The sequence below is a fragment of the Tiliqua scincoides genome, chromosome 2, assembly GCF_035046505.1.
Source record: "Tiliqua scincoides isolate rTilSci1 chromosome 2, rTilSci1.hap2, whole genome shotgun sequence".
Lineage (NCBI taxonomy): Eukaryota > Metazoa > Chordata > Lepidosauria > Squamata > Scincidae > Tiliqua > Tiliqua scincoides.
In genome coordinates this window covers 13,253,011-13,268,756 of record NC_089822.1, presented here as the reverse complement: position 1 = coordinate 13,268,756, position 15,746 = coordinate 13,253,011, and the positions used below count along the sequence as shown (strand labels likewise).

At 46.7% G+C, this 15,746-nt stretch overlaps 1 protein-coding gene and 1 pseudogene across 1 annotated transcript; one reads left to right on the top strand and one right to left on the bottom strand.

Annotated features, from left to right (window-relative positions):
- Nucleotides 1-377: 377 nt before the first annotated feature.
- On the bottom strand, nucleotides 378-13,218 carry GRP (gastrin releasing peptide). The gene is made up of 3 exons (XM_066618301.1): nucleotides 13,056-13,218; nucleotides 5,143-5,393; nucleotides 378-431 (listed from the first exon to the last, which is right to left on the bottom strand). The coding sequence occupies exons 1-3, from the start codon at nucleotides 13,216-13,218 to the stop codon at nucleotides 378-380; spliced, it is 468 nt and encodes a 155-aa protein (XP_066474398.1).
- LOC136643364 (5S ribosomal RNA) lies at nucleotides 11,076-11,195 on the top strand (annotated as a pseudogene).
- Nucleotides 13,219-15,746: the final 2,528 nt, after the last annotated feature.

Below are 15,746 nucleotides of genomic sequence, written 5' to 3'. Positions count from 1 at the left end.
CAGTACAAATATTGATCTCAGTCTTTTTTTTTTTATTTTTTAAATGTATTTATTGTGAATTTTGAAACGTTGAATGATTGTAACAGAAAAGGTGACGTGATTGGAGAGGAAAATGGCAAAGTACCATCAGAGGACTGGAAGACCCTTCATTGACAATTATGTACAACAAAGCAGTTCAAAGGAGGAAAATGATGCTCAGAAGGACATAGCCACTGGAGAGTGTAGCCATGGTTAGGAGAAATACAAGTAAACAGGCTATTTTGCACCAAAGGAAAAATCTTGTGAGCACAAAAGTTATCGCATACAGTAAAATGCTTATGAAACCATAGTCTCTTAAGGATAATATTCTATGCCTTCACCGTGGGAAGCCGGTCACTTCAACTGGGAGAGCTTTCTTTTCTATCCAGCGCTTGCAGCAGGGAGTCCATCATCTGCTAGAGGAGAAGATACAGTTATATTGGGTAAATAGGTGTATAAAAAGCCAGCTTTGCTTGAGCATTAACTTATTTGCAATGCACTGGTCTCTCTCAATGCCCAGGCATGTCACTGTCCAATATCCATTGCTTAATAGCCTTTTATTTTTTAAGATCAGCTAGTTTATTACCAAGTGACAGCCTAGTCCTATCCACACTTTCCTGGCAGTAAGCCCCATTGACTGTAATGGGACTTACTTCTGAGTAGACATGCATGGGATTGGGCTGTAAGGCAGTAAAATAGATCTGGTTTCTGTTATGGAAATGATTGGGGACCATCAATACTAGGAAGTATATCAAGAGAGACCTTGTAGATAAACAGACAATACTTAAAATTTTTCAATGTTTAAAGCACTTTGCATACATTGCATTCTTGGAATCCTTACACCAACACTGTAAAGCACGGGTGCTCAAACTTTCAACTTTAGGGATGCTGGACCTTTAACAAGTGTATAGAAGAGAGAATTTCAGCAGGGGCAACTTTTCATCCTACAGATGACAAGCTGCACCTGCTGAAATTATCTCTCCTACACAATTTTAAAGGTCCAGGATCCCTAAAGTTGAAAGTTTGAGCACCCCTGCTGTAAAGTATGTACATATTATTACCTTATTGCAAATGTAGGGATGGAAGGGATATTATCAATTAAAAAAAGACAACCTGATTTAACCCATTTCTTCCCAGCCCACAAGTGTACACATTTGATCCCTGTTGCACATATGAAACATTGGGCAGAAATGGCTTGAAACGGAAGTACTTAGCACTTAAGATGGAATGCATGACCCTTAAGCATGCTGAAAGAAAACTTTACTTTATGTAACAGCAAAATAACACATAACAAAATATGAAGAAATCTCTTTAGTTTCTAAGGTCAATCATTACAAAAATGACAAGATGGCCAGTACTGTATTCATTAATGCAGTAAATGGTATTTATAACTCTGTCAGCCAATCCTCTTGCGTATTCAGAGTGAATCCAAACCATGGTATGTTTTTACCTTGAACCTACATCTGCTCATCAACCATGGTCTGTGAGTGACTGCCAAGCCAGGATATCAAGCCAGAATTGGAAACCGATTTGAAAACTGTAATATGTGCTTACTATGGTCCAAATTAGGCGATGTGGCTATTGTGTGATTGGGGACTGCATGGGTTCTTCTTGGTAATGTGAACAACTGCAGAGCAGGGTCCTGATCCAGACCCTCCCCTGCCCCACCCACAGCTGCAATTTGCCTGGAGAGAAAAACTTGCATTGGGATCAACCAAGCAGTATGCACATCATCTAATTTGGCCCCATGTTTGAATAGTATAAAACACTTGCAGACTAGGTTGAAGGTAGGTTTAATACCATAGTCTGCCATCAGCAAGCTGCAGTGAGGAACATGCTACCTCTCTAAGCCTTCCTATTCCAGGGTTTGTTCCCTTTTCTCACTTCTTCCCTTCTGGACCCTAAGTCTCAGTCCCACAACTCAAGATACAAACTGTAGTTTGTTCTGTATAGCTGGATTCACAAACCACATTGCTGGCCATTGCTGTACTGCAAGAGGGTGCTGCATCATGGAGACAGGAGCAAACTTACTGAACAGTCAGAAAAGCAAAGCTGACCAGCAGCATGAAATCAGATTCCCTATTTTATATCTGGACGCTCAAACCATGGTTTGATTCAATGTCTGAATTGCTAGCCATTGGTAATGGCTAGCCATGCTTCTGAAATGTTCTAGGTCAGTCATTTTCAACCACTGTGCCGTGGCACATTGGTGTGCCATGAATAGTCTCTAGATGTGCTGCAGGAATTTGGGAGAAGGTTATTTATTAGTAGGGCTTTAGGCAGTGATTTTCAAACTCTCATAGAGAGTTTGAGCCACTGTAAGTGCTTGCGGGGGCAGGAGGAGAGGCAGAGGGGGCGGAGAGAAGACAGCAGCAGGACCCCCAGGATCGTGCCACTCAGGGTGCTGCAGGGGCTTGGGTGCACTTACCCAAGCCTCCTGCAGCCCCCCTGGGGTGTGGGGAGCCTGGTGAAGGGCTTCTGAAGGGCTCCCCGCAGCTGTGAAAGCAAAAACAGAGTGATCACACTCCGCTTCCACTAAAGAGGAAGTGGAGCACGATTGCTCTGCTTTCACTTTTACAGCTGCACAGAAGGTTGTGCCAGGCTCCCCACACCCCAGGGTGGATTGCAGGAGGCTTGGGTAAGTGCACCCAAGCCGCTGCAGCCCCCTGAGCAGCACGATCCTGGGGATCACGCCGCTGCCTCCTCCTTGCTTCCAGGCTGCTCCCGCCCCTTAAGGGGGCAGAGGCCAGGGCCCACAGGCTGGGGCATTGTGACACCCCAGTCTGAAAAGCCCTGCCTTAGAGGGTTGTGAGCCCCCCATCATCAGTATGGTGCGACTTGTCAATTGTCAAAATACTGATGGTGTGCCCCTTTACAATTTTAGTGCCTTCCCAATGTGTCATGGGGTGAAAAACGCTGAAAATCACTGTTCTAGGCCCTTAGTCCACAATCCTGCATCCCTCCCTCTGCATTGGTCTGTGGGCCTTATCTTCAAGCAATGGGATCTTGCTTCGTATTCCTGCCCATGTACAGAGAACCACACAGAAAATCCATTAACTTCACAATTGCCTCCCCTGCCTCAAAGCAGATACAATTATGAGTAAATTTGACAGGTATGCTCAGAGATGTCACTAAGGTTTGAGTCAACCAATGCAGGAGGCCAGTGGGTCACCTCCATAATGGACCTCCCCCTATGCAGTGGGTGGGGCAATGTCCTGGCCAGTGGGCATGGTGATGCACCATTGCTAGTTTTTTGGTCATAACTTCTGACAGAATAGAGAAATTTCAGCAAGATTTCTTTCATTGCATTCTGGATGAAATTACACATTGAGGGCACAATCCTAACCAGGTCTACTCAGATGTAAGTTCTATTTTATTCAGTGGGGCTTACTCTCAGGAAAGTGTGATTAAGATTGCAGCCTGAATGATATAACATGATTTGTATCCAAAAATACAAAGATTTTAAAAATTTTGGCCAGTAGTGGTGTCATCCCCCTCCAATGCATATCACCTATAGCCCCTGCATCCGCCTAGCGATGCTACTGAAAACTTTGGGTTCATGCTCCTAAACCACAGAAATGTTTTTATTCAGTAGAACACCAATGGTTGTAATTATTATAGCAACCAATTTAGAATGCACTCTTGTTTAGGAAATGTGTGAATTGCAAAATGAACTGGACACTGAAGGACACTGAATTGAAACTGGTGATTTAAACCAATTTTTTCCTTAGCAATTAGATCATGCTTTCAATTGTCTTGATTTAAATCACTCCATCTTGGACTGGGCTGCAAAGACACCACCTGATTTGAATTGGCTGCAGGCACCACATCAGGGAGAGGGCAGGAAATGAGGAATGTTGCAATGTCAGAACACACACAAGTAATTTGGGCCAGCAGCTGTTCATTTAGTGTAGCACTCAAATCAGCCTTTCAGAAAACTTAAATCAAAAGAGATTGATGTCCACCTCATAAGGTCACATGATAACCGGTGCTTCATTGCAGCAATTAGAGCAGCTAAAAATTGTTTACATTTTCAGCAAGATGAAATAAAACTCTGCAAATTAAGTGATAAAAGGTATGCTTTGCAGAAGTTCTCAGATTCACTTTCTAGCATTGTCAGTAGCAGGACATTGCCGGAGACCTTTGAGACAATACTGGGCTAGATGGAACACTTCTCTGATCCAAGATAAAGCATTAACACAGGTTCACGTTCAATCTTGGCCAGAACTTATGGTGGCGATTCCACAGTCTGCTACTGTAAGTACCAGGTCAATTGTAAGAAAGCCACTCCATTGTTTAGGATAAAAGAGAGGCAAGTAAAAAAGTACTTACCTCTCCTGGACTGTCTGGTCCCTGGACAGCCAATAGCATACAGCACGACACTGCACACTCTGGGTTGTTGTAGGATAGATTGTACAATTACGGCCCAATCTATTGGCATTCCTCATCAAGGTGCCTATTTAACTAATGCCCCAATCCTATCCACCTCCCCTGCCAGTATTAACTAGTGTTGCACTGGTGGAGGCTGCTTTATGGCAGTCGCAAAGCAGCTTCCACTGATCCATGGAGATCCACTGGAGCAGATAAGCCCATTCAGGGAATTGGAGGTAGGTAGGGAGTGGGTTGAATAGGAAGGGGGACAAACAGCCATTGGAATGGATGGGCTGGGGTGAATAGGGACCGTTGTTTCTCTCCCCATTGTACAAGACACCTGGCACTCAAAAACATGCCTATTAAGCCAATTAGCAGGGCTTATTCTTGCTCAACTTCCTGGATACATTTTCACCTCTGGAGAGCGGCATTTTGCAGCAACTTATGGTTTTCAATGAACAAACTGGATGGAACTTGTGTCGTCTCTTAAACTTTGAATAAGCTAAGAGCAACCTGTTAGTTAGCAGGGCTTCCTACAGATCCCTGGCAGAGGTCCCATCACAGGCCTGCAGCAGTTTCTCCCAGGCCAAAGGAAGAGGGGAGGTGGAAGTCTGGATGCTGGGTTCTGCTTAGGGGGACAGTATACAGTTAACTCTCTCTGCTTGACTACAACACACATCAGTATAAAAGAGGTTGGATACGTTTGAAAGATCAATGAAGGAGAATGAAAGGTTATTTCAATGCTGATCTTACATCTTTGAGGCTGCTGTTGTCCTCTGCCTCCCAAGGACTCTTGGGCGAAAATGGCACCTCTTCCCTGAGAATCTGAGCACTTCTGTTTTCATTCCCCTGGAGTAGCCTGAGGAACTGCTTGAACATCTCCTCCCAGTGCAGATAATCTCCAAGCTGCTTGACATTATCAGATAGCGAAGAGAAGGGCGGTTCATTTCGTTCTTCGTACATATACGGAAAATCTCCAGTACTCTTTTTCCCCATGAAATGCCCTGCAGGATGAACCAGAACACCATGAAATTAGTTCCCGGGGCCGCAAGCCTATCCTCTGGCAATGAATGCCCACATCTGATAGGACAGCATCTAAGTAGCAACCTTGTACCAGTACAGACCAATGAAGCAACAACCACCAGGGATGCCCTAGGTCTGTGACAGTACACCTGTATAGAATGCAGTCATACTGGGCACAAAATTAATTCTTGTGTAAAATCTCCACTTTCATTTACAGAAATATCAAGTTTATAGTCCCTATGCCCAAGAAGATATGCTCAGAAGTGTGTAGAATAATGCCTGGCAAAGGCCAAACACTAAATTTAGATGGTCATGAGCAGAGTTTGCTGTAAGCTGTACAGTTGTGCAGCTCCGAGCTAAGCTCCGCACAGCAGAGCTCAGCACCCCAGAAGTTTGACGATGATGTAATTGTCAAGCAGCTAGGGACAGTGTCAATGCCATGCATCAGAAGAAGGGGTCCCACATTCTGGTGCTGACCTCTAGAGGGAATATAGGTAAAGAGGTAGAGCTCCAGTATCCTGCACCTCTGATTGCTGCTGCCCATGGCAAGCAGCAAAAAAATAGACAAATAGACAAGGGTGTCAAAACCATTTCATACAACGGGACAAAGTTAGCATTCACAGTGCCTGCTAAGAGCCAGAAGTGACATCACCTTCTGCTGAATGACATCATTAAGCAGGTGGTCAGAAATAAGCACTTTGTTTTCACTTAGAAACTTAGCTGGAAACAACAAAACATAAGAATATAAGATCAGCCCCACTGGATCAGGCCATAGGCCATCTAGTCCAGCTTCCTGTGTCTCACAGTGGCCCACCAAATGCCCCAGGGAGCACACCAGATAACAAGAGACCTGCATCCTGGTACCCTCCCTTGCATCTGGCATAGCCCATTTCTATAATCAGGAGGTTGCACATACACATCATGGCTTGTAACCCGTAATGGATTTTTCCTCCAGAAACTTGTCCAATCCCCTTTTAAAAGCATCCAGGCCAGAAGCCGTCACCACATCCTGCGGCAAGGAGTTCCACAGACAGGCCACACGCTGAGTAAAGAAATATTTTCTTTCCTCTGTCCTAACCCTTCCAACACTCAATTTTAGTGGATGTCCCCTGGTTCTGGTGTTATGTGAGAGTGTAAAGAGCATCTCTCTATCCACTTTATCCTTCCCATGCATAATTTTGTATGTCTCAATCATGTCCCTCCTCAGGCGCCTCTTTTCTAGGCTGAAGAGGCCCAAACGCCATAGCCTTTCCTCATAAGGAAGGTGCCCCAGCCCAGTAATCATCTTAGTCGCTCTCTTTTCTCACCTTTTCCATTTCCACTATGTCTTTTTTGAGATGCGGCAACCACAACTGGACACAATACTCCAGGTGTGGCCTTACCATCGATTTGTACAACGGCATTATAATATCCCAAGCATAGAATTGGCCTTCTTCACTGCCGCCACACATTGGATCGACACTTTCATTGACCTGTCCACCACCACCCCAAGATCTCTGTCCTGATCTGTCACAGACAGCTCAGAACCCATCAGCCTATATGTGAAGTTTTGATTTTTTGCCCCAATGTGCATGACTTTACACTTACTTACATTGAAACGTATCTGCCATTTTGCTGCCCATTCTGCCAGTTTGGAGAGATCCTTCTGGAGCTCCTCACAATCACTTCTGGTCTTCACCACTCGGAAAAGTTTGGTGTCATCTGCAAACTTTGCCACCTCACTGCTCAACCCTGTCTCCAGGTCATTTATGAAGAGGTTGAAAAGCACCAGTCCCAGGACAGATCCTTGGGGCACACCGCTTTTCACCTCTCTCCATTGTGAAAATTGCCCATTGACACCCACTCTCTGTTTCCTGGCCTTCAACCAGGTCTCAGTCCAGGAGAGGACCTGCCCTCTAATTCCCTGACTGTGGAGTTTTCTCAGTGGCCTTTGGTGAGGGACCGTGTCATACGCCTTCTGAAAGTCCAGATATATAATGTCCATGGGTTCTCCCACATCCACAGGCCTGCTGACCTTTTCAAAGAATTCTAAAATGTTTGTGAAGCAAAACTTACCCTTACAGAAGTCATGCTGATTCTCCCTCAGCAAGGCCTGTTCGTCTATGTGTTTTAAGATTCTATCTTTGATGAGGCATTCCACCATCTTACCCGGTATAGATGTCCAGCTGATTGGCCTATAGTTTCCCAGGTCCCCCCTCTTTCCCTTTTTAAAGATTGTCATGATATTTGCTATCCTCCAATCTTCTGGCACCATGGCCATTTTGAGGGACAAGTTGCAAATTTTAGTCAAGAGATCAGCAACTTCATTCTTTAATTCCTTAATAACTCTTGGGTGGATGCCATCCAGGCCCGGTGACTTATTGATCTTTAATTTATCAATGAGGTCTGAAACATCTTCTCTTTCAACTTCTATCTGACTTAATTCCTTGGTCAGGAGGGGCCGAAAAATGTGCAACTCTTGTTTATATTTGAAGATATGAGAAAGCCCAATTATCATGCTGCACGAGCCCAATTATAACAGGGGCTGGATAAACTGATTCCGGGGGCTGCATTTGGCCTGCAGGCCTCATGTACTAGAAAACCAGGGTAGTGTTTCTCAAACCGTGGGTTGGGACCCACTAGGTGGATCACGAACCAATTGCACATAGACCCCCATTCATTTCAATATTTTATTTTGAGATATCAGACATGATGCTACCATGACTGCATTTGGGGAAATGTGACACATCTGTACTTTTAACAGGCTACTATGTATATGCTTTTAACAATTATAGTAAATGGAACTTACTCCTGGGTAAGAGCGGGTAGGATTGCAGACTAGGATTGTTAAAAAATTCTCTGCCTGATAATGTCATACCACTTCCAGTGGGTCCTGCTCGATTCTCATCTTTAAAAAATGGGTCCCTGTGCTAGAAGTTTGAGAACCACTGCCCAGGAATTAAATTTATTTTTCCTTTGTTCACAACAAGCCAGCTTGCAAACTTGGCCAGTTAGCATCCCGGGGCAGGGTTTTGTGGGCTTTGTTCCAGAGTAGTATCCCAGCTCCACTTGCTGGCCATTTCTAGATGCAGCATCCATTTGATCAAGGTCTGCTCTGTATTCGTGAAGCCAAGGGCACAATCCTAACCAGGTCTACTCAGAAGTAAGTCCTATTTTATTCAATGGGGCTTACTCTCAGGAAATGGTGGTTAGGATTGCAGCCCATGTCAGGCATCTTCCATCTGCCTGTTTGTACTTTTTCTACATCCCCCCCCCTTTGTTTAATTCATTTTCCTTTTGACTTCTACTAAAATACTTACATTTTGATTCTTTGCCTTCCTAGTCCATGTTCATGGATAATTCAGTGGGCTGCCACACCTCTTTGCCCTGCAGATGCTACTGTGGTTTTGATTTTAATAAGTACACCTAGGTTCAGTGTCCTCCTAGGATTTTTTTTTTTCCTCCTCAAAATGACTCCCCTCTGCCTGTGTAGCCTGGGATGGTAGCAGCAGATAAGAACTACCTAAAGTTTTCTCCTGCTCAGCTGGTGGTTCAGTAAAGGGAAAGCTGGGAGCCAGAAGAGTGCATGCATGCTAACCACTAAATGCTACCTCCCTTGGTTAACCTCTCAGGTCCCTCTTTTCCAGGTCATTTGACTCATTCACAATGGTGTCAGGTCACCATCTTGCAATCAAAACCTAAATATATTTACTTCGAAGTGAGGGTCATTTCAGTGGACTTTTTAACTCTCAAAACAGAGGTGTGACCTTACATTCATTCTTGTACTCCATGTTTGTTATTCAAGGAGCATTACTAATTTGGTAATCGCTATCACTAAAGTGATTAAGAGCCCAATCCTATGCATGTCTTCTCAGAAGCAAGTCATATTATAGTCAATGGGGCTTACTCCCAGGTAAGTGTGGATAGGATTGGGCCATTGGAATCCTCTTCATTCCCTCTTAGTATGCAATGAAAACATGGGGGATATCCTCTGTCCGAAGGCACTGGAGGTTAAAATGTGGTGGAATATATGAAAAGAGGAGCTTTGCTGGATCAGGTCATGTTCATGGCTAATTTAAATCTAGTCCAGCACCATGTTTCCTACAGAGGTTAGCCAGATGTCTTCAGGAAACCCATGAACTGGACTTGAAGGCAACTAGTCCATGTTGATCCACAACCCAGTTATAATGAAGTCCTTGGGTTTAAGTTGCAAGCTTCGGTACCACTGAAAATAGATGCGAATCTCTTCAATTTTGTCTTCTTTGAAAAATGCTGTGTATTCCTGCATTGCTAAAAAAAAAAAAAGCTACCTTCATTGCCTGGCATCTCTTCTCTCAACAGGTGAGCATTCAGTTGCCTACAGGCAAACCTACCGGAGACTTTCGGAATGGATGGGCAGGTAGACTTGCAATATGGGCGCTGGATGAATTTCTACATTTCGAATATCCTTCCAAATAAAGAGATGCAGATAAAGAGCCCATTCACACAACACAAGCTTTCAAACACTCCGGACTTTGGGACAGATGTTTGTGTGCACAAACACAATGGGTGAACTAGATGATCTTAGATAATCATAGATCAAATGTGAACAGGATCTCCTGTGTTGCTTTTCACCTACAAATCTTAAAAGGCTGTTTTAAGAAAACAAAACAAAAAAGCTTTAACCTAAAAGAGCTGGAATTTTAAGCAGAGAAGAAATGGAGTGGAAATAGGACGCTTGGCCCATTTCACTAAAGTTGCTGTTGCTGTCTGCTTTAAAAAAATCCCTAGACACTTTTTCCTATCATGGCGTCCCAGAAAAGGAGACACATCTGAAACTCAGCTCTGGGAACAATGAAACAAAATGACTGGTGGGTAAAGGGTTAAGTATCCAATTCCCACAGCCAATTCTTCCCTCAAATCATAGCCCATTTGGGCTTCTTTTGGTTACAGTCTCCCCCCCCCCAAAAACACCCCAGTATACAATTAGTGTGCTAATCACGTATGCTTTTTTTCATTCAGTAAATAGCATGTGGATCAGGACCATGGAGATCAGGACCATGGCATACAGAAAGAGGTGAAACCATCTGCCCTGTCATAGCTCTGATACACCCCAGGATCTCTTTGCTCTAGTGAAACTTCCTCTAGGCACCAGTGCAAACAGGAGCAACAGGATGATGGAATCTGGATCAGGGCCATATCAGGGGAAGAGAGTCAAAGCTCCCCTGTGCTACAGGGTCCCACTCCACCTGCCATTTAGTAAATGAAAAACAAGCACTCGTGCTTAAAGTTAGTTTGAAATGGCTGCCAATTATATTTATGGGCTAGTTCACACATTCACTCCCAAATCGGCCTTTTCAGCCACACTAGATGCTGTTCCAGAACCACCTTTCAGAGCACGATACCATAGTCTTTTGAGACTGAAGGTTGCCAACAGTTCACACATGCAAGACAGCAGTCTCTCTCCACTGCTTCCTGATTGCTCGAAAAAAGTACACTGAACCAGGCAGCAAGGAGTAGCATCGTCCCAGTAAAGACTGCAGGCTACCTTTCAGGCAGCTCAGCACTCACAGTGGTTCAGCCAGGCACTCCTAACATATGGGAACGATTGCTCCAGGATGGGGTGAGAAGCTGGAGAATCACTTGTGTCATTGATACAGTGACATCTTCGCTCCTGACACAGGTGCTGCATGCGTTGCATCATGGCTAACAGCAACTGTTACCTTGCAGATGCCTGATCTCGTCTGATCTCAGAAGCTAAGCAAGGTCAGACTTGGTTAGTACTTGGATGGGAGACCACCTGGGAATTCCAGGTGCTGTAGGCTTAAACCATAGTCTTTCGAGACTGAAGGTTGCCAACCAGTTAACAGCCACAGATAGATATATTCTCCACAAATCCTATTATGCCTCTTCTTACGATCTTCGCTCTTCCAACTCCACCACCCTCAACTGCTGGACTCCAAATGATTCCATCCTGCTTCCTCCAGGATTGTAAAGAGCATGCTCCTAGGGGATTTTGTGGCTCATCTAGTCCAACCCTTCCTCTGTACAACATGATGTCTTATATAGCCTCACAGATGCCTAAAAAAAAATCATGAGGAGCCCAGATGGAGGAGACCAACAGTTCCTCTAGCTGAGCATCCTGTTTCCCAAAGCGGTCCACCAGCTGCCACTGAGGAAGCCCACAAGGAACAAGCAAGACTTGAAGGTAGACCCTCTCCTCTTGTCACTAGCATCTCTCATTTACAAGTTATGCACAGCTATTATGGTCAGACCTGTTCTTTGTTAAGACTTCCAAGCTACTGGGCTAGTGAAGCACCAAAGTTCATTATGCGCCATGCAAAGCAGCCCTTCCCTTTCCCAAGGAGGAAAGTAGCAGATGAGCTCTATGTCCTGTATGGCAACTAGACTGTGGGGCAGAAAATAATGAGTGGGCAGGGAAAGGTGGACAATCCTGGACTGACAGTCAATGGAGAAGATGTTGGGTCATCAGATACATGAATAAATGCCTGCTTGCTTGCTTAAGATGAAACCTTATAGACCAGCAATTTTCATCCAGTGTGATACAGCACATCACTGTGCTGCAGGTGTGCCATAGGAGTTTGTGGGATGGTCATTTATTAGTAGAGTCATTGAGGGATGCAAGCCCCCCACTGGCAGTGTGGTGTGCCTTGTCCATTGTCAAAAAAAATGGATGGTGTGCTCTGTAAATTTTAGCACTTTGTCAGTGTGCTGTGAGATAAAAAGGCACAAATAGCTGTTACACACTAAAGGATGCGATCTATGACAACCAAGGCTGCAATCATATACACACTTAACGTGGAATTAAGCCTCATTGAATTCAATGGGGCTTACTTCTGAGCAGACATGCCTAGGCTTGCACTTCAACTGTGGCTGGCTGGGAATGCAGACTGAGCTTTTCAAAGTTGGGAGGGAGCCTGCTGTCACCTGTCTTTTTGGAGCAGAGTCTATTACCACTACTTTGCTTTTGTTCAGCTTTTATTGTGATGCTATTCAATTTGTTGCAAGTCACCTTTGCTGTCTCCCTTTCAGGAGGGAAAGTGGGGAGGCACTGGTTAAAACAAGAATATTAGAGCAGTCTTCCTTAGCCTGGATTCTCCAGCCCACTAGTGGCATAGCTAGAGGGGGTGCAAACCACTAAGTTTTGTAGGGAGCCTCATCGCAGCCTGCAAGGGGCCACTCCCCTTTGGAGCCATTCCGGGGGGGGGGGGAACAAAACAGAGGCATACACCTGGCTCCAAAGGAGAGGGGGAGGGGCAGGGTCCCCTTGCACAATGCAGTGAGACTTCCTGTAAAACTTAGTGCTTTGCACCCCCTCTAGCTATGCCACTGGTGGGATGGAGAATCCAGGCTAAGAAAGGCATACACCTGTTTGCTCCCCCTGCCTGGAATGGCTCCGAAGGGGAGGGGCCCCTTGCACACTGCAGTGAGGCTCTGTGCAAAACTTAATGCTTTACACCCCCTCTAGCTACGCCATTGCATCCCACAATCCTGCCCCAACCCAGCCTGAAGTAGGTGCGACGCACTGGTCCCTTGTTGGCTTTATCTCCGTAGACTGGAAGCTCCACGGAGCAGAGACCTTCTTCTTAAACGCCGGCCACTTTGCCAAGCCCCCAGCCCACGGACAGCTCTGCGCCCCCCAGCCCTGGCGCCCGGTCACTCACCGACTGCCCAGTGGCTGCCCCGGGGGTAGATCTTGGCCAGCGGGGGGGTTCCCTCGGCGCCCGGCAAGGGGGCAGCGCTGCCGCCGCGTCCCTCCAGCAGCAGCAGGGCGAAGGCGAGGAGCGCCAGGGGCTTCCCCAGCAGCGGGAGCTCGGGGCGCGCCATGCGCTCCTGCGGGTGCCTGGCTGGCCTCGACGGGGCGGCTTCCTCGGGAGAGCGAACCTGGGCGGCGGTGGCTACGATGCTCCGCTGCTGCTGCTGCTGCCTCCTCCTCGGCTGACCCGCCTTTATACGCCGGCTGGGCGAGGTGGCTGCAAAGGTCGGACCCTGGCGCCTCCCCTCCAGGGCGCTCCGGGAGCGGAGGCTGAGCAGCGCAACTCCGCCCGGCTCGCTGGCTCAGGCAGGCGCGGACCGGGGCATCAGTCGTCGACCCTCCCCCGCTCCCAAGTCAGTGGCGCCCCTTTCCCTTCGGAGGGGTTTTGCTCCCCCTGCGCGGAATGACCCTGAAGGGGAGGGGCCGCTTGCACGCTGCGGTGAGGCTCGCTGCAAAACTTAGTGCTTTGCCCCCCTCTTTTAGCTATGCCACTGGGGAAGGGGCCACTTGCTCGCTGCAGTGAGGCTCCCTGCAAAACTTAGTGCTTTGCCCCCTCCCAGCTACACCACTGGGGAGGGGGCCGCTTGCTCGCTGCAGTGAGGCTCCCTGCAAAACTTAGTGCTTTGCCCCCTCCCAGCTACACCACTGGGGAGGGGGCCGCTTGCATGCTGCAGTGAGGCTCTCAGCAAAACTTAGTGCTTTGCCCTCCTCCAGCTACGCTATTGAGTAGGACTTACTTTTTGGCGAGATGCAGAGAGAATGGGGGCCGGATCCATTCGGAGCTTCATTGGTGGGGGGGCTCGACGGAAGGGTCTTGGACCCCCTCCCCACCTTCAGGGCTCCTGTGCCTTTCACTAGGTAACCCTCTGAACCGGTAGGAAGCTAGGAGGCATCTAGCAGAAAACCAGAGCCCCAAAGTAGTGTGTGCAGGATTGGTGTGGTGACCCCCCCCCCACCCATTTCTAGAGACTGATCCAGATTCTGTCCTCACTCAGTACTACAAAACCACCCTGGAGAAGAAAGGGCATCTGAACCTATGAGAAGGGAAGAAGCACTAGGCTTGAAGCAGGTCCTAGGTTTGCATGAGGAGACCCTGTTTGCAATGCCTGCAATATGTGAAGCTCTACTAAATTGGAATAGTGCCTTTGGGCATGTGCCAAGTGCATTTCTTATAATTACTGCACACACCTTGGAGATCAGATCTACAGGCAGGTTAAGAGGCTTTAACTGCTGCCCTTCTCATGGGAGGGACCCCCTTTTTCAAAGAAGCAATTGAACAAGCTCAGATGGGTAGTGTTTACAAAGTACTGTATTGTCTGCTATTCTCCCTCTACTTCCCCTAGGATGCATCTCCTACATTTATATCTTTGTCCCAGTTCCTCCCACATCTCTGCTCCATTCCAGAGTAATGGAACACCCAACAGCTACTAGCCAACCCAAGCATTCCTACAAGCGGAGTGGAAAGGGGGCAACAGGAGATACTCTGCCCTCCCCTTGGACCCATATGCTCTTCCTCTCCCAAATGCCTGCAAGATACTGTCTACAAGGGAGCACCCCACTTTCCTTAAAGCCCACTGAGACCAAAAATTGCAGGCAGCCATGTTGACTAATTAGTAAAAATTCAAAAGCCACACTCCATTAGCCACACTAACCATTGTTGTTTGGGCAATTCTAACCATCTAAAAAGAATCCCTTACCCCTTCTATTACAAAAGTTGGTGTTTCTATTTCAGCAAACACAGTGTCTCCCAATATCATCTTCCTTGTGGTATCAGGAGTGACCACAGCTCAGAGGTAGAGCACATGCCTTGTGTAGAGGAAGTCCTTCATCTCCAAGTGGAGATTGCAGATGGCCCAACTAGGGGAGGCCTTGCAGGAGACCCTGAGAACTAGGCTGTATGGACCAATGGTCTGAAACAGTAAAAAACAGTTTTGTATGTTCATGGAATGATTTGGTTGAATCATACTCTTCTCCCATTCCAGTAGATCTTCTCATGGTTAATTCTGGGTCTGAATTTCAGGCTTAATTTTGCCAAGATCGTATCCTATTGTTATTGATGCTTTTAAAATCTGTTATAGTCCTGGCACCTGAGTGTGAATTCAATTGAACGGTGACCCTGTCTTCTTCTGCTTCTCCCTTTGCTCATGAGACCAGCCCGGTTGCAAGCCCCTGATATTTTCTGATTAATAAGCCCCCACTCCCACTGCTCAGCTGCATGCTATTCAGCCGTATCTCCCCCCAGTCAGTGAGCAAGCCAAGTCCAAAGAAGTGATCAATTGGAATGAAACATGGCTTCCCTTGTCTAAAGGAAACCCCATCTCCCCCTCCCCATTTTAGGACCCTCCCCATCCATAAACGTTTTCATAAATTGTTTCCCCCTGTGGTTGGTGAGACTTGATAAGGCCTTCCAGTCCCACCCCCTTCGTGTCCCTTATCAAAGCAGGGGGAAGGGGCTGTTTATTTGCGGAGTTCCTGGTGCTGATAACGATAGCCGTGTTCACACACTCTTCACTCCGGCCTCTGATTGATGAAGCTCTGCGCTCTTGGTTATTGTGCTCTGGGCGCATTGTTACAACTGCAGCCTTTGACAGATACTGGG

What these genes read in the sequence shown, in the direction of transcription:
- GRP (XM_066618301.1), bottom strand. Translation starts at nt 13,218, where the DNA reads ATGGCGCGCCCCGAGCTCCCGCTGCTGGGGAAGCCCCTGGCGCTCCTC. An exon ending in GGGCAGCCACTGGGCAGTCG is followed by an intron (nt 5,394 to 13,055) that starts GTGAGTGACCGG and finishes TTCATCCTGCAG; the next exon opens with GGCATTTCATGGGGAAAAAG. An exon ending in ACAACAGCAGCCTCAAAGAT is followed by an intron (nt 432 to 5,142) that starts GTAAGATCAGCA and finishes CTCCTCTAGCAG; the next exon opens with ATGATGGACTCCCTGCTGCA.